Raw genomic sequence first — 26,036 nt, 5'->3', positions numbered from 1 at the left:
AAATTAAGAGTGTCCGTTTCGTGTTATTACACGTTACTGGACGCATCTATATGTGTGCGTGTGTGTTGCTGTGCAGTTTCTCGAATGAGCATCGGGAGAGAACTTGTGTTACGCGAGCGGAATGGAGATAAAAAGCTAAGTGGTTTCGTTTTCTCTTTTTTTTCTTTTTGACGTAGGACTAAGTCTTTAATTTCTATACCGGGGTGTAAAATCAAAGCGTTACGCCGGAGACCGAGATTTTGAGTGTTAATAGCTCCTAAACAACTGAACGAAATGGTATGATAAACACTTCATTCGAAAGATAAAATGTCTACGCGTTCTATACTTGTTACTTTCTGATCCAAAAACTTGTTTCAATAATCTTAAATTTGCTTTCAAAATAGGCTATTGAAATCACCAATCGGTATATAAGCGAGCGCCGCTCGGAAATCCACTCAGTTCTAATTGAACAGCGATTGGAGCATGTTGTCGCTATTGTGGTGAAGCTCTTCATTTATCATGAAAGCGCGGATGAACGGTGTCACCAAGAGCCTGATTGTGCACCTTAGGCCAGAAGGGAATCCATCAGGAGGAGAGTGATGCTACAAACGGTTCCCCGGGAAGATCTCGAAGCAGCCGCTACACACACACACATACACGCACGGAATTCTTTCCGTTTGGATCGAGAAAGATCCGAAAAATAAACTGCCAGTTCCTCTAGGAATTTAAAATTACGTTCATATGAAAGAGTTTATTTTAATGTTTTCTATCCATGTAACACTGTGACCAAATACATTAGGTTTTGTGATTTTTCAATCAATCGCAATCAACAGGATAGCTTCTGAAGATTATTCTTCCCCATCAGTAGGATATTTCCATATCCAATATTGGATGCATAAAACCTTGTGCCTCCAACGTAACGCTCTCGTTTTCGAAGTTCTCCAAATATTCATTCATTCAGAATGAATTCAGATTCAACTTCATACAAATGATCTCTAAATCAACGATAGTCCTACGTCACCCTTGCGGTTATACCATAGATATAACCCACTTCCTGTTTTTCACTCTATAATCAATGTTTGCGTCCAATAAGTCTTTTTTACTCTCGAAACTGGACATGTATCCGATAAGAATAATTGGTGTGAAAATACAACTGTAGAACATATAGTTTCCTTTTTTGCATGTATGAATGATAGTTTTAAATTAGGTATTCGCAATAATAGAAAGTGGAATAGTATTTTCGTTCGAAAATTTTTGCGACGCTCTGTGATGGTGGCTTGGGATGCTTAATGCCCTGATGATATAACTATAAAATTAATATCACAATAGATTCTTTAGAGTAACCCTTCAGTTATATCATCAGGGCTTTAAGCATTTCAGGTTGTTGTTGCAGGGTGTGTGGAGTGTGGGGCTGTCCGGGATGTGCTTCGGAACGGTACGTCCTATTAGGATTGATTGCCGCATTCGTCGCTTTGCCAGGGTTTGCCTCCTTGGATGAGTCCAATAGAAAAAACTAAACTTTTTTGGGATTAGTAAAAGTATTTTCAGTGTTTCCGTATGCTTCGTATATACTGTATAAATCAAAATAATAGTGGCATTGTAGGCATTGAAACAAATAAACTTAACTATACATTATAGGAAGAAAATCCTAGAGAGTTTACAAATGGGATAGGCTTAATAAGGGGTTTAATAGGCCCTTAATCTATATAAACTCTAGTTTAGACTCTCCGCCGTCGAAATTAGAGTTCTATGAAGCGCACGCGCCAGGAATAACAGAATATATCGCCGGGCCGATGTGAGAAATAATGGGATATATAGCCAGTCCAATTAGTTTTACAGGTTTTCCTGCTCAGGATACCGCGTGTTGTGACATATGAAATTTTCGTTTCATCGAGTGGTTGATATACATAGTCAGTTTTAGCGAGTTTAAAACAATGTCTTCGGTGACCTTCTCAGATTAAGAATATATCGTCGATTAGAGGAATACTAAAAGGGTTTATTAGCGACCTTCTCAAGTTGCCAAAAATAACCTTGGTCCCCGCGATTGAATAAAATAGCTAGATAAATAAAATTAATAGATAAAATAAAATAAAAAACAGATAAAATGAAATAAATAAATAAAAAATAGATGAAATAAAATAAAATAATAGATAAATATCGAGAGATATAGTTCGAGAGTTTTTCAAGGAGTTTTTTTATAACCTTCTCAGGTCAGCGAAAATATCTATGTACTACGCACAATGAATAACGAAATGCATGACCGGTCCGATAAGAATGTATATTTTCTTCAAATATCATTTCGCGGAATAATTGAGGGTTCACGTTTTATAGAATCACATCACTTACCGCAGTGAATCCTGATTTTTCTTAACCATTCCCACTAACAACTATCCCTTCCATGATAAACGCTAGGGAACCACGCTATAGAGGCGACCCTTCTGGCCTTCGGGCGGCGAATATCATACTAACATTCCTTCCCTTCCCCTGGTGACTGTAAGGACGTGGCCAGCGTCGTTATTGACCATTTAAAGCTCGAATCACCGAAAATTGCACGACGAGAATGATTTGCTAGTCCCAAGCGTCATTCTGTGTGTTCTTTGTGTAATTTGGTTGGTTCAGGTCAATCACGGAGAGCAACTACGAATTGTACAGTCTACCCAAGCTCAAGCTGTTCCTGAATCGACCCTCTATTGTCTAGTCTTGTCTTAGGTTGAGACTAGCCCAGGTTCAAAAACGATTTCGCTATAATAAAATACCATTTTTACCAAATATTTTTGTCATTTATTCAGACGATGCATTAACCCTAGAATTTGAGAATCACCGTTTCGGCTTCAATTGCGATTCAAAACGTGCACAAATATTTTTGAAATATAGTATGAAGCTCTAATATTGGCACAACACATGTGGAGAGATAAATAACATCCGCAAGACAAGCAATATTACCTGAAACCCAATCACTTCAAACTCACAAAAATATATATATAAATCAATCAATCCATCACTTGCGAGCCGACCTTTTCCTCACGAACGCCAGCTTCTGCAGTATCTGCTTGGCATCGTCCATACGAAGCAACCCGTTCTCATCCCGCTCGGGCGCCAACGTCGTGGCCTCGGGACTCTCCTGGGCCGATATCCCTTTAACATGAGTCTGCACATGCAGCGCATATTCGACCGCGTTCAAAAATCTCTGCACACAGAGATGACATTTCATCTCCTTCTTCGGCGTCCGAGTGATGCCCGTGTGGCCAACGGCCAGCTTCCGGCTGGTGCTGTTGTTGTTGTTGTTGGTCAGCTTGCCACCGCTCGTATTGGTGCTTGTGTCCCCAATGCTGCTGGAAGTGGACGTGTCCGAATTGTTCGAGCTGTTCTCCCGATTGCTACTATCGGCCCGGCTCGTACTGGGACGAACCATTCGCTCCCGTGTGGAACGGTCATTGGTCGGTAGGGTCGTGGTCGTTTTGGCAGAGGCCGCTCGTTGCTGCTCATTTTGAGCGAGTAGCTTTCGTTTTTCCAAAAGCGGAATCTTGACACAATTCGACGCGAGATGATTGGAAAGAATTTTCGCGCTCGCGAACGATTTGGCACAGTGGCGACACTTGTTGGCATCGGTGCTTTTACTGGTGGTGGCGCCACCATCGCTGCCCGCTGTCCTGGAGGATGGCGAGCCTGTTCCGTGGGGGTGAGTTGATTTTTTATGCCCTTCAAGGGTGAGTTTCAGACGGAATGAGCGCTGACAAATGTCGCAGGTGAATGAGTCCGGTTTTTTGAACACGCTCGCTCCGGTAGCAGTTGGAGGACGAATACGGGACGCGAGTGGTTTCGTGACTTCCTTCTTAGGGGGTTGCTTGGACGCGGTGGCCTCTTTCACTGGGGCAAGTGATTTGCGTAGCTTGGCGAGCGGTTGCTCTGTGCGTTCGGTTTTAGTTTGAACACTTGGCCGTTTGCCAAGAGAGTTACGTCGAGCTGATTCGCTGCTGGCCAGAGTCGTCTTCGCGGGGATCCTGAGGGAGACCTTCGATTGGGCTAGAATGAAAAGTGTTTCAAATGTTATATTGATTAAAAAAAACTTCATCGCACTCAGTGGCGTCTCGTCCATATGTGTACTGTACAACCTTATATCTCGAAAAGAAAAAAAAGTACTGTAAATCTACTATGCTTTTTAGCACAAACTATATAGTTCAATTAATGAAACGTATGGAAAGTATGAAAATCATGACGAACTTGGATGGATGTGTCTAAAACGCGCCCGTTGGGCAATTTGATCCGCCTGATTTTCTCGCAAACCAGCAAGAATAGAAATGAAATGGTTATAGGCAATCGTTGTAGTCAATGATAGAATCCTACCATGCATGTTTTACATTTGTAACATGCTTTAAAAAAAATAAGAAAAATAATTTTCTTTCGAAGCGATTTTCGATGTAATTTTCTACATCATTTCCATAAGGTTTTTGTTGCTTGCAACCGATTCAGAGGCGATAACTGTGAGTCATATTCATTGAGTCGAGTTCCCAGTGGATATCTGTGGATGCCAGATGATTTTTTCAAATATCTTTGCATAACACGAATGAATGTCTTCAAATGTAATCATAATGAACAAAAATGAGCAAACCATCATGATATGTCTAAATCATTTTCGATAAGTCACACAAACAATTGTTTTCACATACTTTGAAATGACCTCAGTATGTTTTCACAAAACTAAATGTCTTCAAAACGAAAACATGTCTTCACATCTGACATCTATATTATGTGCTCAGAGAATGTAGGAAAAAAAAGAGCGCGGACTGGAGAATTAATGTACGAATACTGGGAGAATACGCTCACCGGAGGAACGGCTTCTTCTCTTCGCTGGTGGGCATGAAGTGAATAGATTGATGGAATCTACAATCGTACAAGCTGTTTCTCTGAGCTTAATAGTCTCTGAGAGGAACAGCTTATGAGCTACGAGCATATTATACTTCTGATGGGCCATTTAACAGCGTATGATTGGAAAATATAAAATTTGGGGACCTTACAAAATAAAATTTGTAGCACTTTTGTTATTCAGTATCTAAAATACAGAACGATTACATTAATTTTTAAGAGCACGGTCAAGATAAATCCTTTCTCGCTTAGGGGGTGCGTATTTCACGCTTCTCCTATACATGTAAACAGCACACCTTCGATACTTTTAGTTGTCATTCGTATTTGCTCTCGTGCGCATCAGCTCTTTTCTGATGCAACAAGCTCCTAGCTTTGTTGACGAGAGTCGAGAAACGATTTTTCATAAACGGTCATTCTCGCGATGTTTCATTTTTATCGCTGCAACCAGTCTTCCATGTTTCACAAAAAACACTGCGTCCGGAATAAACATGTCCACGCTGCTGTTCACAGTTTTGTGTTTGAGTACAAACATGATTTTTTCGTACCTATGTTAGAAAATGTGACATGTTTGTATTCGTGGGATGTTTGGACATACGATGTTTAATCCCAGTGTTTCACATGATGTTCGAACATGGTGAACAGTTTCTCTTGCATTTTCACCCCAAGCACCGGCAGTGCGTAGAGTAGAAGAAGCGAATCGGACACCACACCACCACCATTCAACGCGTGGTGTGTTGGTATGTTGACATGGAAAAAAAATGCTTTCCTATCATGACAATGGTTGATTCGTTTAAAATATTGGGCAAATAAAATAAACCTCTTTATCTGTTCTGAACAAAATAAACGTCGATTGATATCAGAGTTTTTTACAATTAATATCATTATTTAGTGCACGCATTTATATCCATGTAACATTCGCTATTATTAGCTATTTGAACAAGTACTAAAAGTGAATTATTCAGCAGTGACATGTTAGGCGTGACGCTAACCACTCGACCACGGGAGCAACAATTTTGGCTGGATCTTTGAATACAAATGGCCAATACTGCTTGTTCGCGACGATCGCGACCCGAGCTATAAAACGAGCGGAGAAGAGGAGAAGAAAGGATGATGCAATCGCATGCACACATAGCATATGTAGTGCAGTGTAAGTGTAGCTTTTAGTTTTTTCCTTCATTCAGTTTGTGATAACATCGAGAAATTAATGGTGTGTTTTAGCCGCTGAAATTTCTCTGCTGGTTCTGCTGTGTGCCGCTGAAGGTTGCATCTAAAACTAATTTTTGGGTATTTATTTTTTTGGTCAGTATTTGTACGACGTCGCCCTCTATGCAGTCGGCTCCCCAGACTTTAATTGCCAACATGCACGCAAAAAAAAATAGAAAGCTTCTTTCTATTCAGAGAATGTTTTCTTTGAACGAAACCAAGGATTATTTAATCAGGCTTGCAAAATGTGCATGAACGATCTATAAACTTTTACTTAGTCGCGGCAATACATACACACACTCTTTACAGATACACGGGCCGAAGGTTGTGCAGTCCACTGATGATTCAACAAGAGCCAAAGGTTGTACCGCTCATGACAACTCTACACGAGCTGATGATTGCGCCGGCTTGTGATCATTCTATCCTGGATTCCTCGAGTCGAAAAAGACCTACCACGCTAGATATGGGGTGCAGACTAGGGGGTCGTTGCTGATTAACGGTCAGCTGCATCCCAATAGGAAGTATCCCATGTCGGGCACACGTACAGAACACTGAAGACTGCAACATCCCAATTATGAGAACACTTGTAATACTAGCCTCGAGCCAACCGCGAGTAATCGGTTACATATTACTAACATAGTTGTAAGCAAACATTGTCAAAATATTGAACTCCCGGCCCCGTTAGGCTGACGCCATATGAGCCTTAATATAAATATATATTTTGGTGCATGAACTTATAGCCTCTTAGTTCGTGCAATTTTTGAAATGCGAACTAAATTTCAAGTTCGTTTCTGTGAAAAAGTATTCTACGAAGAAATGTTTTGGGATGAATAATTTCTTTCCGTGTGTGAAAAGAAACGAAACGAAAGCAATGAATACTGCGACATCGGGTGATATGTTTGTACATGATGTTCTTGAATTATAAACATCGTGTTTGTTTTCACATGTCTATGTTTGTGTATCATTGTTCGTGTTGGGGATAGACACTCAACACTAGCGAGAATCATGTTCGAATTCAAACAAAAACATGGAATTTTCACATCGCGTGGACATGTGTAAGTGTTTTTCGGAAGACTGGCTGCAACTGTGTGCATCTGTTAGACGCGTGTTTAATGCTTGTTGAATGTCGATGCACGTAAAATGCCTCTCGTTAAATACTCAGTGCAATGCGTGCATTGATATAAAGAGAAAAATTGCAACATATGACCAATAAGTGTATTGTTCTCGCAAAGACAAGAAAGAATCGTTGCTTCTCGAAGTGATTCTACAAAACCACACAAGCTACGAAACCTTTTCAGGGTCCCCGGAACTTTTTACTAAAGAGCTATTTATGAAATATTTATAATATTCATAAAATATTCACAAATAATATTCGTATTGGTAAACTAACAAATTAAAAAAAAATTACGTAGTCCCACGTCCTAAGCGGTCGTGTCTAGGATACAACCCCTCGATTTTTTTTTTGTACAAAATTTGTTTGATTTTTCTAAAAAAATAAGGATTTTTCTCCAAATTTCGCGGTTTCAAACATTCTTTCTGCTCTGAAAAGATTAGAAAATCACCATTTTGCATTGTTTCATTCATAACATATGAAGAATGGCTTTGTAATTTGTAAGTGTTGTAATTGATTATCTTTCAGCTATTTTCGGTGTACCGATTAAATGTTTTTCGTGATATATCGTCATAATTTGAAATAGAATATGGATATTGTTGGACAGCATATTGTTGATGACCTGCCTGTTTTTGCCTGCTTAAGTTTTGCAGCCATCCAATTGGCTATCACTTCCCGACCTTCCCATTTCTTCAGTTAACTTTTCAACACACAGTCGGAGAGTCCACAGAATGGTTCTAGACCAGTGAATGGTGAGTTTGAGCCGTTCCTGGCTAGTTCATCTGCTCGCTCGTTATCCTCTATACCACAATGGTCAGGAATCCAGTACAGTTATACCGATCTTATCTGACTCAATTACCGTAAAAGGAAATGCATTCCCAAACAATTTTTGAAGAGCATTTAGAGCTTCATGTGCCGCTTGACTGTCTGAGAATATGCATATGTTAGCATGTCTATATTTCCTTTTGAGGCAGACATTAAAATATTCTATTATTACAGCTATTTCTGCCTGAAAAACTATTGGCCAGTTCGCTATAGCCACAGAGACCAACCATACACTCCGGTACCTGTTCTGATTCCCTTTTTCGACCTATTGGTGTACAACATGATTGAACCATTACGAACGTTGGGACCATCTTCATCCCATATTGAACGAGACTGTTCGATCACTCTGTATGGAATGTCATAATTTGTCCTAGGTTCCATCCAACCACTTTTCATCTCTGAGGCTGATCCAATGAGTAAGAGATTCAGGATGCTCAAGTGACCAGTTTTGTCCGCGTCTAGTATTTTTCCAATCTTTTAAGCTTTAGAGCACTTTTTTTAGACTCTAGCTGAACATATTTGTTCAAAGGTACCAGGTGAGGAATAGGCTCCAATGCCATCGAAAGAGTGCTTCGCATTGCTCCAGTAATTGCAACGTATGCTAGTCGTTGGAGTTTGTTTAGCTTTTTTGTAGCTACAGTCTTAGTCTGTGGCCACCATACAAGTGAGAAATAGATTATTCTAGGTCGCGCAATTGCAGTGGAGACCCACTAACCATTTTTGGTTTAAGGCCCCATGTTCTTCCTATCATTTCAGAGCAAGCCCACAGGGCTGAATTAGCCTTGCTGATTATTGAATCTAAGTGCGCATTCCAGTTTAGTTTAGCATCTAGGATAATATTTCAATAGATATTTTACTGAAGCGCTGCCTTTTATTTCCTCTCCCCCAAGATGTAAAGACTGCAGATGCTGTTTTTTTCTTGTTGGGGAAATGAATAATTGTTGGTTTTGAGGGATTCATGCTCAGATCTTCTGATTGTAAATTGTAAGATTGTGTAAAGTTTGAGGCCATCTGCACTCTGATCGATATCACGTCGTCGAACTTGCCACGTACCATTATGACTAGTTCATCGGCAAAGCCCACAACCTCAAGTCCTTTTAGCTCTAAGCTTATCAGAAGGTCGTCAACTACAAGTGTCCAAAGGAGAGGCACGTGGGCAACCCTTTGTTGCAATCACAGAATTAGACGACCCACCCAGCTCCGAGGTGATTCGGTGATACAACTATCGAAGTGTCTTTTTCTCATAGCTCATAGCCAAGAAGCGTTATCAAAGGCACCTTCGATGTCAAGAAACGCGCATAGTGCGGTTTCTTTTGACGAGAGATTTTTCAATTTTTGTTACAAGCATGTGTAGCGCAGTTACTGTGGATTTACTTGATTGGTAAGCAAACTGATATTTAGATAATGGGCATTTGGACATGAATACAGATTTTATGTGTTCATATAATACCCTTTCCATAGTTTTCAGCAATATTGATGATAAACTAATTGATCTGAATGCCTTTGGGAGTGATTTGTCACGTTTCCCCGCTTTTGGAATGAAAACTCATTTTAGGCCAAGTGTTCGAAAAATCGAACAGCAACTTTGATATTTTTTCATGTCTTTGGACAGGAACCATATGGTAAGATTTTTGCACCAAAAGATAGCTTAATTCATTAGCTACCACTTATATCAATTTCATTCAATTTTGAGTAACTTTATTGGATAATAAATTCGATTTAAAGCAAGTGTGTTTGGAAGGTGTTTTCAATTTCAATTAAAAACCCCAATAAAATACAAAAATATGTGAAGTTTTCTACAGTATTGCTTTGATAAAAGAACATACATTGTGATATAGAGCGAAAATCATTCGATTGAGCCGCATACAGAAAAATAACAGCCGGGGAAATTGAGTGTTCAAAAAATCGAACGTTGGCCATAACGAACATTTTTTTTCTGCTGAATCAACATCAACACATCTAACTTCCGCCGCGCATTTTGATTTGTTTGCTTTAGAAGACGGAAGGTATTTCATTTATTCTTGCATTTTCAGTTGTGAATGTTTGCAAATATCGATTAATTTAGCAAATATTATTGAAAATCTGTATGATTTTTTGTCCGTAACAACCTTAGGTGATGGCGGCCCGTAGAATTTCTTTTCTGGGGGAGCTGGAGGAAATGATCAGTACATGTAACGAGGATTCTAATGAGATTGTTTGTGTGAATATTCTTCCGCCGGACCGAATAATAACCTCCCAACCCTCTATGCCATTGTTTTTCAGCAGTACTCTGGTACTTTGCAGGTTTTGAAAAATGTTCGATTTTTTCGGGAAATGGATAATTGAAGAGACTAGTTTTTAAGCATTGACATTTCTCCACAGTTAACAATAAAAATAACAGCATATGCTTTCGTTTGAAAGAAAAAGTCTGTCAGTAATAAGTTAAAATTACATAAAATAAGAAATGCCACATCTCACCTTAGGTGGAATAATTTGGATTTATAGTTAGAGACCTCCATTCTCCTGTTCTTGTTCTTCCGGGAATCCGAAATTGATGCATTTATGAATACCGTATATTTACTAATTGAAGTGACTTTTAGTTCGCAGTATGTTTGTACTTGCAAAAAAAAAGTGCGGGTTTCGGCCAATGTTCGATTTTTCGAACAGTCATTTCCCGGAAAATGGAAGATGGGAAAAAAATAATTCTTGAACATTGGAGTTCCTTTAGCGTTAATAATCAAAAATGCAACAGTGGCTTTCGTCAAAAAAATAATGTTTACAGCTTGGTCGTTAATGGGTTCACAAGTCTCCATATCGGAGGAATGTGCTCTAGTATCAAAATTAAAAATCTCGCTTAGAGGTGGAATTAGTTTCTCCATTTTGAATCAGGGCTGGAAAAACCTGATCTGCACCTGCATCTGCAGGGAGGTTTTGTAAACGCTTTTGCCAGAGTCTTCTTGAGTCTAGCAACGATTGTCGATTGTTTAATTTTGACAAAATGAAATTAGGAAATGAACTGCGAGTTTTCTATACGAAGTCAGAATTTGCCGAGTAGAAAATATCGGAGATTATGGGCCTGATCACGAACGTCACTTCACGGTGAAAACGAAGTGAATTGTATACAACGTTATTACGGCTGCCACCGTGTGTGTAGAATCCGGAAGAGTTCATCCGTCGTGACAACTTTGATGAACTCGGTGTTATTATGAATACCACGATACTGTCACGTCACGGCGAAAGACAAGTATATTTGTCACTTGTGTTTTAGATGGCGAAAGCCAGTCACGCGGAATGGAGTAAGTTTAATTTCGGATTTATTTAGCTTTTTTGCTAACATTTTGAATCGTGTTTTGCTTTTTAAGAAAGAAAAGATGAACAAACAGCAATTTCGGGTAAATTGCTTGGTGGCATTTTTAGAACGAAAACCTGACGTATCCAGAGGACGTAAATTGGTTTATTTGGATTCGATAAATGCGCTATGGGATGTAATTGAGGACTAAAAATGTAGTTCCAGTAGACCGATTGAAACATAGTGAAAGGTCTAATTTCGATTGTCCTAAATGAATAGATTTTTTTATTTCTATTTTAAGGATTAGACTGCCAGAAAGTTGCAACCCCATAAAATGGCAATGGAGGCCACTGGTCCAAAACGATCATTATGATTGATTCTGTATGATATTGATTTGTTGATACTTTGAATATAAAATAATAACTGTAATGTTTTTCCAACATTACAGAGCTGGTTTTCGTAATTCAAACATTCGCAATTGGTGAACAAGATCCGAATCAGGACGATAGTTACATCGAATAAGGCCATTGATCTTTTGTTTTTACGTAATAGATATTTTCAACGGTATTGCATAGGATTCCACGCATCAGGATACAGGCAGCTACCAATGCCATCGGCCGGTGGGCGGCCGAGAGAGGATTTAGACTTTCAGCGCAGAAGAGCGGCCATATGGTGATTTGCAGCGATAGACATCAGGGTCCCAACTCCAGGGTCCAGCTGTACAAAAACAACATTCCCCGCCGAAAAACGCTAAAGATCCTTGGAGTGTTTGTTGACCACAAACTTAACTTCCTCCGCCATTTCGAGGAAGTTAAGAAGAGCTGTGCCACCCGGTTGAACCTTCTGAAAACCATTTCCAAACCGCACCGGAGCAACAACAGAAATATTCGGCTACGGGTGGCCAAAGCCATCATCAGCAGCCGCCTCACCTATGGCCTTGAACTGACGTGTTTGGCTGGAGACAAGCTCCCAAAATCTCTGGCACCGATCTACAACAAAGCACTACGGACTGTCTCCGGTCTCCTGCCATCAACACCAGCTGCCTCTGTCTGCGCCGAAATTGGAGAACCTCCTTTCGATCTGATCATAGACTCGGCGATCGTAGCCAGGACTGCCAGTTTCTTGTCGAAAACCAGCGGTAGAGGGGAGACCCACCTGACCGCCCTTAGCAACACGATCCTGCAGCGGGTGGCGCACGCCAACCTCCCCCCAGTGGCAAAACAATCCTGGTTTGGTGCGAACGACTGGAGGTTCCCAACTGTTCTCGTCGAGAACGATATTAGGGACAACTTTCGAGCCAGGGCGAGCTCGATCGGTCTGCTAGAATATTTCAAGGCCATCATAGCAGAAAAATACCGTCTCCACGAGATCAGATACTCGGACGGCTGAAAAGGACCATCGGGAGTTGGATTTGGGGTAAGCGATAATAATAATAGTCTGATTTCCAGCAAGAAACTCGCGGACATCTGCCAGGTCTTCTCGGCCGAAGTGGCCGGCATCTTCGAGGCAACTACAACTTCATCTTCCAAGCCGTTGTTGGTCGTCTCCGATTCGGCAAGCGCCATTGATGCCATCGGTGCGACCAGGTCCAAACATCCATGGGTACAGGCCATCAGGAAGAACATATTGCCCGACACGGTGCTCATGTGGGTCCCCGGACACAACGGCATCGCAGGGAATGAAGCGGCCGACCAGTTTGCCGGAATCGGTCACACCAGACCGTTCTTCACTCGGGATGTGCCGCTTGACGATGTGAAGTTGTGGATCACCAACTCTTTCCGCACCTTTTGGACCGAAAGGTGGTTTGCAGAGAGGGGGCAGTTCCTCAGAAAAGTCAAGGGCACGATTGTCAGGTTTGACAATGTTAAAGGAATGAGAGAACAACGAATCCTGTCCAGATTGAGGACCGGTCACTGCTCGGTCTCACACGGATTCAATAGAGGACCCTTCCATCTACTCTGCGACCTCTGCCAAATCCACAACTCCGTCGAGCACTTCTTGTGTGGTTGCCCGAAATTCGATGATCTACGAAACCTGCATGGAATCAGCGGGAGTGTAAGGGACATCTTGAAGGACGATCCAGCAAGAGTAGCAGCGCTTGTCTGCTACCTAAAAGATGCCGAACTATTTTTTAAGACCTAGCTTCTGAACAATGGATCAGTCAAGAAGATCCTTGTTCCTTCTCCTCCACGATGAAGGGGAATAAGAACACGCCGGCATCTTCAACGGCACGGCTTCCTCTCCACTGGCCTGGAGCCATGGTCTGAGGACATCCATGCCATCTGGTCCAACAAGCAAACAGCAAGTTCTTTGTTAAGTCATGTCTCGCAAAAGGATTTATATGTGTTTAATTTTTACGTCCAATTTTTATGTGATAATTTTATGTGCAATCTGTTCCCAACGAAACCTTGCGGCAATGCCGTCGATAAAGAGGCGAACCAGCCCAGGAGGCTGAAAACCTCTCAAATGAAGAATAAAAAAAAATGCATAGCTTTCAAATTAATAATTTTGAAATTATTCTCTAGTTTTTTTTTCCATAATTTTGATATCCGCCTATAGAAAATCTGAATTATTTTCTGCTTTTGGCTAATTCCTTGAAACTCATTAGGTGTTTCATATAAAAATTATGCTTCTGACCGACGCTACTGACCAGTTTCTGTTTAAATAATTATATCAAACCTCACGTCCCGTATATCAAATTACACGAGAATGGGAAGGATAAGAGGATTAAACCTCAAAATCCCATATGGGAGTAACTCGGATTATACTGATCATGAGATGGATAAATTCGGGTTTATTCTGAGATATAGAAAATATTATTATTCATCAAAATTGTAGAAACGGTTCTTGTAAAATGATTTTAACGTTGACCTACACTAGATACTTCTCACTATTCAAACGAGTAAGACAGAGCTGAGTACAAGAGTATGCGAGATATCGATTATTAAACTCATGATAGTCATGCTTTATCTCTAGAGCAGCGGTACTCAACCTTTTTTTCAGATGGGCCACAAACATCGAAAAACCGAAAAACAAACATTATAGTAATTCAAGAATGAAACTTTTTAGCACAAATATTTGGTAGCACAGAGGGCCGTCGAATGAATGCTCTCAGTGAGGGAGAGGTTTCATTGTTTGCGAATGTTTCGCAAACTTCAAGTTTCCACAGCACTCCCTGCTGAAAATAACTTTTTCACACCCGGCTTCAAATGCGTTGCACTTTGATGACATTTTAAACCCTGAAACAATGCTCGAATTCACGAAAAATTAATTGATCGATCGGAATGTCACCATTAAATTATTCACGGTTTATTAGTCATCTTGCTAGTGACCATTTGGCAGCGACAGCGGCAGCATTCCAAATGGTCTTTGTCAAGGCCGAATGTTTTATTTAGTTTTCCAAATTGGCCTTTTTTAAGGCTAGAGGCGTATTAACTGAGGAAGTCTGAGAATCTGAGAGAGCCTCTATAATTCAAAACATCATCATCATTACACCAATAAATCCGAACACGCATCCAAATTTACAGAATCTCTCTTCCACCATAAATTCAACAATTTGTACGTGTGATTCAATTATACGCAACAATCTCCACAGGGGGTCTTCGTAGCCACTTGGTTACGCGTTCGCTTACTAAGCGATCGGTCGTGAGTTCAAACTCAGGGCCCTCAATCGACCATATTTGTGTTTTTATAGAATAACTACGTCCACGCAAACATCATCAGCGATGGAGATCGATCCACGGTCGAAATTAGATCGATTCATCCATACAACTGCTCTGCTCTGCAAGAAATATCGGGCTGCTGTTCTATAAATAACCCAACAATGATTAATATCAACTGTCTCCGCTGTCCGGTCTGCTGAACAATGGAAGAACAGAAAGAATACCCTTACGCCGAAATGGCTACTACTGTGTAATTTACCATAGTGTAATGGAACAGAAAAACTTAACGCCTAAATGGCTACTACTAACTACTGTGTAATTTACAGTTTATAGAAACATAAACATATGTACATGTACACGATTAAAACCCGGCTCTGTTACAGCTAAAATGCTAATGAGCCTAATAAATAAATAATTGGGATAAAAAAAAACAATCTCCGCATATATGTATGAACACTCGCACCATGTTGGTTTTCATACCGTTATGTGAAGATTGGTTATATTTTAAATATTTTTTTATGCTTAACTTGTGCAAGCTCTGCATGTTCGTTCAACATGGTAGCAATACAGAAACTGGAACCAGCCAGGGTAAGCACGATATTTACACTACTTTCACGGCCATCCGACGACATGCATCATCTACTGGGTTCTTATGATTTCACCAAAACTGATAGATTTTTGTGATTTCATTTGTTGGCTTTTAAAGCTGTGAAAAATTAGGTCAATAATTAACAAACACCACTTATACACTTTTTATCTTTTGAAAGTAATTGTAATACCACTTCTCTCAACCGGCAAAGGGATGTTAACGCTCGAATCTATACTCCCCAAATGTTACATATCGTTTTCGAAATTTTCAACTTGCACTCCAGTACAGATGCAAGAATGATGTAGTGCAAAAATAAAGAAACACTCTCCACCAGACGGCGTGAAAATCAACACAGTGTCTCCACCGAACATACATCACTCTGTGGATACCAGTCTTTCATTTGTCCTTTCTATCGAATAAATCAGCTTTGTCTGAAATCAGTATTGAGAACGACTGCGGTCTGCAAGTTCGAATTATAGAGGCTTTAAAACTACAATTAATTCGGCTTTAACTTTGAAAAAAAAGCCTATTTGGAAAACTAAACTAAACTCTGAATCATGAATGTTGTGAAATCGCGAATAGCTTGTTTCTACTCGATAAATTAAAAAACGCTGCATTTTCTATTTCTATTTCATAAAACCGTGTTCTGTTTTCTGATTTTGCACCATTACTGAAAGATATAGCCCTGCGTAAAAAAAATAGGTGATGATTTCATAGGTTTTCGTTATTGTTACACATTAAAAATAGTTCAAAATAAAGTAACACCAGATGGGCCAACCGGAAAAGCCTGCCGGGCCATACTTATTTCACTTTGTCAAAATTAGACAATCGACAATCGTTGCTAGACTCAAGAAGACTCTGGCAAAAGACCACTCGAACGGGCTAGATTCCCTTAAAAAGGACGACGGTTCGTTTACAAAAACTCCCTCAGAAGTACTAGATGGGCCAACCGGAAAAGCCTGCCGGGCCACATGTGGCCCGCGGGCCGCAGGTTGAGTATAGCTGCTCTAGAGTAATTTATAGAAAGAGGAAATAAAATTACGTTCCCATATGTTCAACAACTACATCATGCAAGAGCAATCAAGTATTGATTCATGGAATGAGTCCGAATAGTTGGCATTGAAATACCGAATCATCGAGGTGTATTCGCAAACTTGTCATTCTAAAACATACGTTCAATTATATGGAATATTATCTCATACACTTCTTAATTTTATCTACATAACGTTCATACGTCCGAAATTATGCAACTGACATGTCTCTTATAAACGGGAATGAACTCTTTCACTTCACGGAGTTTATTTCTACACGCAACTGTCCGTGACAATGATGATAGATACAAAAAGTAAGTGACGTGAAAGCGTTTGTGACAGTGATGTTCGTGATCAGGCCCTATATAATCCCTGATCGGTAGCAATCTTGACGATATTCATTTTATTCCCAAAGCTAATACTTATGGCTATTGAGAATAAAATGCTTCTTGAGCTCCAACTTCCGAGTAATTTTTTTGGCAAACATAATTGACCGATTTGTCCATCGCACAGAACGGATAATTTCATTACTGTGTCGCTAGAACCTCAATTTAAAAAAATAAATTGTTCTCGAAAACAAGACTGTAATATTATGTTGAAGAAATGTCCGGAATTTGAATTAGACTCAGAAATGCTTGAAATACGATGAAACTCGAGATAGTTCAGCCAACCGATTGAAATTCTTGCACAAAGAAAATTAACCTCCATTTTGCAATTTTGTGTAAAAATTTTCGGTCACCGTGTAGGTGCACAACTAGTCAATTTACTCACGAGACGCCACTGATCGCACTCGAACCAACCTGTAATTGCCGCTGGAACCACGGATCGCCTGGACCTAACCGCTGTAGGCATAATCGATTTGCGCAATTTCGGTATTTTTGGCGACGCTTTCTTGACGGCAATGCCACCAGCTTCAGATGCTCCCACCTTCAAACAATCTCCAACGACATCATTATCCTTCTTATTGTCAACTGTTTCTTCATTCTTCGATTTGTCTACCGTTGGCTCTTTTTCGTCTGCCTTCGGATTGGCCACCACCGCGGCCCTCACCATCGGAGCCGGAACAACCGATTTCCGTTTGACACTAACCAAATCCAATTGAGCCGCCCTGCGCATTTGTTTCAACTTCTCGGGGATCAGCTTTACCGGGTTCGCTTTCTTTGCGGACTTAACAATCGAAGAAGCAGCTCGATTCGGACTGGCGACGGCCAAAAGAGAGCTTCTTGTTTTCGCTCGCTCTTCCGACGCTTTAGGCATAAGTGACTTCCGAACACTTTTTCGCCGCTCAACAGCACTGGCGGGTTTATTTTCCTTACCACGATCGGGCATGGGATCCTTTTTGAGCGACTCAAAAAAGTTTTGCAATGAATTGGAATCCCGCCGCTTCGGCGGGGTCTTGTCAGTCTTATCAGTCTTATCCTCCACCGGTTCATCCACTTTAATCTCCGGAATCCTAGGCGAACACTTGTTCACATCCAGAGAGGCGAAAAAGTTTGACAACACATTCGTACCATACGATTTATTGCCGACAGCCGCGATTTTCTCGATTTCCACCGCCGAGCGGACACTGCTATCCAACGCGAATCTCGAATCATCCCCTTCCTCCGTCGAAGAACACTCCGACAGTTTCGGCTCCCTCATTTTACGCATTATCGACAATGACTTCTTGTCCCCGGTTCCATTCAGCTCGGCAAAGCCACTCAAATCATTTCCGTTGCCAGCCGGTGTTTTCGGCTTCACCTTCCTGGCACTGGGCGGTCCCTTGGCAGGAGTGGACGAAACACCCATATACTTGACACTCATCTGGCTGGCGATTTCAACCGTCGCCGGGGAAGCTTTCAGTGCGATCGTAACCTTCCGGATGGTGCTCACTTCCTCCACGGAGAAATCGTTCTGCAGCGTTTGATCGGTCACCTCGACCGTGGCGTGGGAGCAGGAAAGTGTTTGGTCCTCTTTGCAGTCGTCTCTCGCTTCCGCTCCCGTCCGGGGGCTAGGGGCTTCCTCTCCTTCCGTCATCGAGTAATACATCGAGCAACCGGAGGTGATACTCTCGTCATTGGCCGTCTCGTAGCCGGTCCCGGTGAGCGACGATGTCGAACTTGAGTTCAGCCCAACTGACGATCGGTGGCGAAGCTTCGCCAAACGGTCCATTACTCGGCACTGAGTAGAAGGAAAATTGAGAAAATTGTTTTAAAAAAAAATCAATTTCACGTTTCCATAGTTGCGAAAACTTACACAATTTAAATACTACTGGAACGAATGAATTCCAAGCGAAGATTTTAGTCGAACAAACCAACCGACTGTTTTGTTTGATTGCTACAATTTGCAACTGAAAAAACAAAAGCTGGCTTTTCTTTTGCATCGGTAACCGTCGGTAATGCAGTGTAATGTTTTTGAAAGTTTGCGTTCCAGACGCGTTATGGTTAAAGCCAGATTTAGAGTCCTCGTGAACGTGAACGTGAACAGATGGTGGAATTGCACGATCATTTCAAACTGAATTACATTGTGAACAAATATCTCAGAAAATCGCAATGAATAGTATACAGGGGCACGCAGAGATCATGAGTTCAATTCTCACTCCCGACATTCTTCCAAAAATGGAAGTAAAAGTGACGAACCAGCCGAAATGTGCTGAAAATCACTATAATAGAGAAAAAAAAAAAAGTATACAGGGTTTCACGTTCATATTAAAAGTTTGCCAGTAAACTTGATAAACGTGATGTAAATAAACAATAAAGTGCATCGAGCTACAATACAGGCAACCCGAAACAACGAACTTTTTCGACACGTTGGGGGCTGTCCACATACCACGTGGACAATTTTAGGGGGGTAGATGGTATGAAAATGTCCACGCTTGTCCACAAAGAGGGGGCAGGGGATATCTCGCGTAACTTTTGAAAAGGTCCAATGTAACACTTTCGTCAACTCGAGAAAAATGAAGTTGAAGACCCGAACATTATTCCGCGAATTGTCTTAAAAGGTATCGATCTTTATCACTACTTTTACCACTAGCAGTCAATAATAACTCTGAAAAACCAATCGTAACAGTTGTTCCGTGATTTGAGCTTAAATTTGAAGCCTCGGAGCGAAAAATGTTACATTGGACGTTTTGACTGCCCCTGTTTGCACATTGGACATATTACGTTTCACGATAAGATTTTGAAACTAACTACTGAAGAACAATCGAAACATCAGCATTTCATTCTAAAGATAGATTATTATTGTCATCACTCGTTGAATTGCACTAACATAGATAACAACACCTGAAAGAAACAAAAACTCAAAACGACCGAAGTACGACTTCGTGTTGTTTTGATTGCTTTGTTACTTCGGACGTTTCGAGCGTCGGAGGAAAGAGGCGTCTGTAGTAACAGCCAAGTGCTTAAAATCCAAATCTGTACATTGGATATTTTTTGCATCGGCGATTAAAAGATGAAGAAGATAGATACGTGAACGATTGTTTTTGTAATGCATTCAATGATTGAAAACTAATAGCGTGCATCCATTAACTCGATTTGTTTACATTTGTTACATAGGACCTTTTCAAAAGTTACGCGAGATATAGACTATGTCCACGTGGACACGAAAAATGAATATTTTTTCAAATATAATCACCGATACATTCTAAACTAACTAAAAACTGTTCCATATTTAGAATTTTGAAACTTTCCGCCCAACTTGAGTATTCCGTATTTATCAATAAACGAATTAAGCTGCCTGAGAGTGCTTCATATATCATTGAACTTCTATAATATCATCTGAAATCCATATTCTAAAAATAACTCACGTAAACTGTGAGCGATCGAGATATTTTGTATGATCTTATAACTTTTATAGTTGCGAGCTATGCATAGACGTTTCTAGCTCAAACCTATAAAAAATAAGCGATTCCATAATGGTTGAGTTTCCATGGTATAACACATATGGTTTTTTTTATCAAATACAATTTTCTATAGAGCTTGTATAGAGCTCTCGAGAACAATTAGCCTTAAGATAATGATGTCTGTATAGTTTTTCATGCAGAATTTCGCGTAAAATCATTTTTTCGCATTACTTTTCTCGAAAAGTTAGAATTTTTCGAAGTATTGGAATCCCGTCAATTTTTAGGAATTAATATTTCATTTGCGTGAAATAATCCATGCACCATCAGTCGTCAAACTTGAATGAATTGACCCGGTATTCTATTTTTTTTTTAGAAAATTTTGCATAGATTGCAGTTGTAAAACATTTGAATTGATTGATTGAAGTGCCTTTTAGAAGTGAAAAAATGCTTAAAATTTTTCGTTTTTAAGGGTTTTATTATTTTTCCCCCAAAAATACATGATAAACTTGATTGTTTCTATCAACAAAATTGAAGCTCTCCAACCCTTCTACAATTCCTTCCTCGACACCACAATGTTATTCCTATTGTTATCCTTCACTATTTAAAATGTTCTACAACAGAATATTATTTTGCTTATTTTTGGTTGTGCTAACGTGAGGACATTTATCACTATTCACTAGCGAGACGCGAAACGGAACTAGGACACAACACTTATAATCCTTACAAACATTAAAAGGGTTAAAATTACCTTTTTCGTCGACCGGTTTCGGGCTCGATGTTGCCCATCTACTGGACGGTGTCCGACTGGTAACGATGGAGCACTAACACATATTCATACGGTTATCAGTACTTGTCGAAGATATATTTTGCTGAGTTATCAGCTTCGTCAGATGGAAGAGTTGAGATGATATTGGTGCATCTTCTTCATTCATAAGTGGGGAATCGCTGGTTGAGATGTACATTGATTCCCATGCATTCAACTGTGAGGCTTTTCGTACATTTCTAATAATTTTTGCCTTCTCCCAGTCTACGCAGTGGGCTTGAGTTAAAGCATGTGCTGCCACACTTGATTCGTTGGCTCGTTCATTATCCACCGCATTCTTATGTTCACGTAGGCGGATTTTGAATTTCCGACGAGTTTGACCGATGTATACACTAGTACAGTCTTTGCAGGGAATCTGATAGATCCCTGATTTTTCATCCGGAGGAATTCTATCTCGCAGCGCCATAGACGGGTAGTGGTGGCACCATGAACAAGTTTTGTCAACACCGAATCAAAACACCGTAGTGTTAAATATTCAGTTAGAGACGAATGAACTCCCAGAGTTTAAAGTCTCTTAAATCCAACACCAATTCCAATTCCTATTCAGTTCGTGAGGAAAAAAACTATAAACTATATATACCTGTGGCCAAGAGTAGTTGAACAATGGTAATGGAGCTAGCAAAGAAAAGGAAGGCTACGATGCTCGACAAATCGGGGATGCTGGTCGTCATTGAAGTGTGGAAGGACAATATTCTGTCCCTTCGGAGCACTTCCAAGAACTCCCACATCTACAAGCAAATGTGTGAGGAGCTGAAAGGCCACGGTGTTATACTTACGGCGGTCGAATTGAAAAACCGGATCAATAATCTCTCTCGGAAGTACAGGTAGATACTTTTTGAAAAGAATATAAAATCAAGTCAAAATAATGGCATATTTGGTCCCTACGTGGGGAAATGTGCCCTTTGTCAAAATAATCACAAGTGCCCCTGATTTTCATAAATTCCTGATCCACTGAAAAAATTCATGAAATTAATGCCAGAGATAAGATATTTTTTGTGGCATTTGTGATTATTTTGACAACTGAGCTACTAAAAAGACATATTTACAAAGCATACGGACCAAATATGCTTTTATTTTGGCTCGAATTAACATGCTTTTCGGCTGTTAAAACGTTTGAGTCAGCACTCTACGGGCAATTTTTTGAGATAGTGTACTTTTACAGATCCGAAAGAAACGCCATGGGGCCCTCGGGAGGATCACCTTCTTCTTGGGATTATTTTGATATTCTACACAGCTTTCTCCATACTTATAAACAAAACAGTACTCGCGATTTGATGGATGAGGTGATTGGTTCCGGTAAGTTAAAAGTAATTTTGACAGTAAATTTTCGAAAGAAGGAGACTGCATGGATCGACTTTCTCTTGTGTTAAACATAATCTAGAAAGCTTTCCTTACCATTTTCAATTTATTAAATGTGAGATAAGAACTTCCCTTTCAATTTGAGTCGTACAAATATAGTATCATATCTCATGCAATGGGTGACTTTAGCGGTGGTCCAAATGACCTGTTTGGTATAATTATTCTGAAAAGAATCAAACTGAGACCTTGCAGAATCATGCGCGGAACGTGAATGTATGTAAATAACCACTCAGTCTTAGCATTCAAATTCATTTTCATTGAAGCAGCTTTGGATTTATGAGTAATTTGAGTTGGGTTCTGATTCATGATAGAATAGATAGTTCATCCGGCATCTTCTGGAAAGTATTCCAGCCAAATTTTATAGTTTTTCACTCAACTTGAAAACAGTTTTTTGATCTATATCAGGCATTAACGAAGCAACTAACAATATCTTTTATTTTGTTCCAGATGATGACTACTGCGATGCTGAGTATTTAGATGAAGCGTACAACCCGGAGAACGACACATTCGCTCAACCTATGTTTATGTCACCTTCTGCGCCGACATCATCAGTATCATCGCCATCACCAACACTGCCATCATCAAGCCGCAGGCATTCCGCTCCTAAAAAGAGAAAACAAAATGTGCAGGAAAAATTGTTGGAATTGGCTATAAAAGAAAACGAAAATATGGTTACTTTTATGGAGCATTCCAAGACTACAGATCTTCAAATAATCGAGCACATGAAAGAAAATAACGCGTTGATGAGCAAGCTGGTCGATAAAATTTGAATTGTGTACTTGGAAATTTGAACCAAATAAAACATGTTCAAAAAATCAAATTAATACAGAAATTGATAAAAAGTTTGCGGTGAATATAGAGGGAGATAATGGGACAGTTTCCCTGTGATATTTACCGAAATGTACCATCAGTGCGTTTCTAATCCTGGATGCTGATGCGTTTTCGTTTCTTACTATCAATCCTCTTTGTGGTTGTTGCTTCGAATTTAAGGTTTGAAGCTGGATCATCCATTTTTTGTTAATATGGTCATTGTGGTTGTTACATAGGTTATGTAGAATGCAGCAAGTTTTGATAATTGTATTGACATTATTTATGTCGACCTCCAAACCTTTCCCGATTCTTCTGAAACGGGCCTTCAGATGGCCGAAAGCATTCTTTACAACCCGTCGGCATGCTGAGAGATGATAATTAAATAACTTTTCATGCTCCGGCTGATCTACAGAAAATAGAAACGGCTTCATCACCTGGTTTGACAGTCTGAAAGCCGAATCGCCGATCAACAGCATCGGTACTACAACCCCTTCGATTAGTTTCGAATGCGCTTTAAATGTCTCGTTCGTGCAGTGTACTTTTTTGAGTTTGGAGTTCTCAAAAATAGTTGAATCATTTGAACGGCCAGGAACTCCTACGTTGTGAACCGGTAACGATGATCCACCGCAGCAAACAGAATAACCGAATGCCATCCTTTGAAGTTATAGTAGTCGGTTGCCTCATTTTTTGGTACTTTGACTTCTATATGGCATCCATCAATGGCACCGTAGCATTGTGGAAAACCCAGTTTCTCGAAGCCACCGACTATTTCTGATATCTTCTCCGAGGTTGGTGGGTATGCGTCAAACACTTCGTGTTGCACAACATCTACAACCGCATTGCAGATTTCAATGACCAGTTCACCCGTAGTTGTTCTTCCTACACCAAATAGACTTCCAATAGTTCTATATTCCGCTGACGATCTGAAAGCATACAGGGCAATAGCGATGCGTTTCTCCAACCGAATAGCAGACCGCCAAATAGTATCTTCTCTTTGCAGGCGATGTAATTTTTTGACCAACAAATTAAACGTACATCTGTCAACCCGAAACGTGTTTTTGAACTTTTTATCACTAAACTTTGGTACTTCATCTTCCCAAAATCTAGATTCAGCATCCTGAAGAAATAAAGATACAAAAAATAAACAAGCAAGAACGTTGACGGCATTGAGCTTCGTATTACGAAACGGGGGAGTAGGCATGACAATATGGGTTTGCAGAAGAAATGAACCCACTTTCAAAATAAAAACTATGAATGATAATTATTTTTCCCAAATCAAATTAGTACTCCATGTAAATGAAAATCACTTTTGCATGCAAGTAGTGAAAAAATATCATACAAAAATTATGTTTAAATATAATTTTATATTATAATGGTAACTTTTGGTGAGAATATTTGGAAATTTATAGAAAATAGTTTAAATTAGGGTCAGAACAACGTACTTCTAGTAGGCAAACAATGCCAAGAAAAAAATTTTATACAAATTTTAGTAATTGAAAACTGCCTTAGGGTCGACTAATCTGATAGAGAAGAGTTGGCCTCACACAAACGAATGTCGTATCCAGATGTCGACACCATTCCGTCGTCAACCCGAATGCAATAGATTTAAATTCCTGATTGTCAGTTTGACATGCGGTACAATGTACAACCAAAGTATGTCTATCATGGTACGATAGTACCTGTACAACGCTTACAACGCAAGTACAGCTGTATGTTTGTCCCTGGTATTACGGTGTTTTGTTTCCATCAGCAGCATTGTAAGAAATCCTGATTAACATAAATACTACGCAAAAAACAACAACATCCGTAACGCTTATTCCGCATATTAGGATGAGTATCGATCAATTGTAGACTGATGACTTTGTTCTGAAATTGATCCGGAACTTTAATCACCGTCAGTCGGAAGGCCTTTCAAACCATGTCCAAATCTTGTTCTCTGATATAAAGAAAATATGTTTCAAGTTTAATTTGTTGTAAAAAGTCTTAACAAATGTTGTACAATTTCCTTTTTTATGGTCTTCTGTACTGTTTCGTCGTCTGTTCCATCATCATTCACTGTCGTGAGTCGTGAGTTCAAACATTGCGAAGTTGTTCAATTGAACATTACATTTCAAATTTGGAAATGTTTGCCGAGGATGGCAAATTTTGCTAATCATTGTCATCTTGAAAGTGAAGTAAATGTGCAATATTCCCTTACACAATCCCCTCTTTTAATGATCAAATTCCCCACTTGGGCGGAATTCCCCACTGGTTGCAAACGGGGCTCTGGCATCCCTATCCCAACCAATGCAAATTGAGCGTAGGCAGCATAAAGTTGGGCTCGCGCTAAGGGGGCTCACGTATTGTTTACTGTTTGAAGTCATATATGTTAATAATTGAATACATTGGATAGTTTCCTTTAGCAAGCGATGTTTAGATACCCACCCGGAAGCTTTCTTGGCGATTGGCAATCAACATTACTGCATTTTAATTTCAGGTTATGATTTCTATGCTCATGAGTTTCTATGTTGGCTACAGAAAGGCGGCCATCTTAGCAATCCCTTGGTTGCAAATCACTGGGTTAAAACAAGTAATCCCCGCTTTTTGAAATTAAAAGGGTACATCCCGCCTGAAAATCAATTATTATCTTTTACGCTCCCCTAAACTCGTAAACGAAGCTCAATTCGCGTTGACGGAATTGAGCTTCGTTT

General features: G+C 40.0%; 1 protein-coding gene across 1 annotated transcript; it reads right to left on the bottom strand.

The window, feature by feature from the left end:
* Positions 1–2,752: 2,752 nt before the first annotated feature.
* On the bottom strand, positions 2,753–18,908 carry LOC129762859 (serine-rich adhesin for platelets). Its single transcript, XM_055761424.1, has 3 exons — positions 18,767–18,908; positions 17,332–18,691; positions 2,753–4,002 (listed from the first exon to the last, which is right to left on the bottom strand). The coding sequence occupies exons 2-3, from the start codon at positions 18,680–18,682 to the stop codon at positions 2,978–2,980; spliced, it is 2,376 nt and encodes a 791-aa protein (XP_055617399.1). The 5' UTR covers positions 18,683–18,691; positions 18,767–18,908; the 3' UTR covers positions 2,753–2,977.
* Positions 18,909–26,036: the final 7,128 nt, after the last annotated feature.

This window comes from Toxorhynchites rutilus, chromosome 1 (assembly GCF_029784135.1).
Source record: "Toxorhynchites rutilus septentrionalis strain SRP chromosome 1, ASM2978413v1, whole genome shotgun sequence".
NCBI lineage: Eukaryota > Metazoa > Arthropoda > Insecta > Diptera > Culicidae > Toxorhynchites > Toxorhynchites rutilus.
This window is presented reverse-complemented; position numbering and strand designations above follow the sequence as displayed.

Excerpts from the sequence above, each read along its gene's own strand:
- LOC129762859 (XM_055761424.1), bottom strand. The coding sequence starts at position 18,682 with ATGGACCGTTTGGCGAAGCTTCGCCACCGATCGTCAGTTGGGCTGAAC. Across the intron at positions 4,003-17,331 it reads GGTTCCAGCGGCAATTACAG|CCCAATCGAAGGTCTCCCTC; the intron begins GTTGGTTCGAGT and ends TTTTCATTCTAG.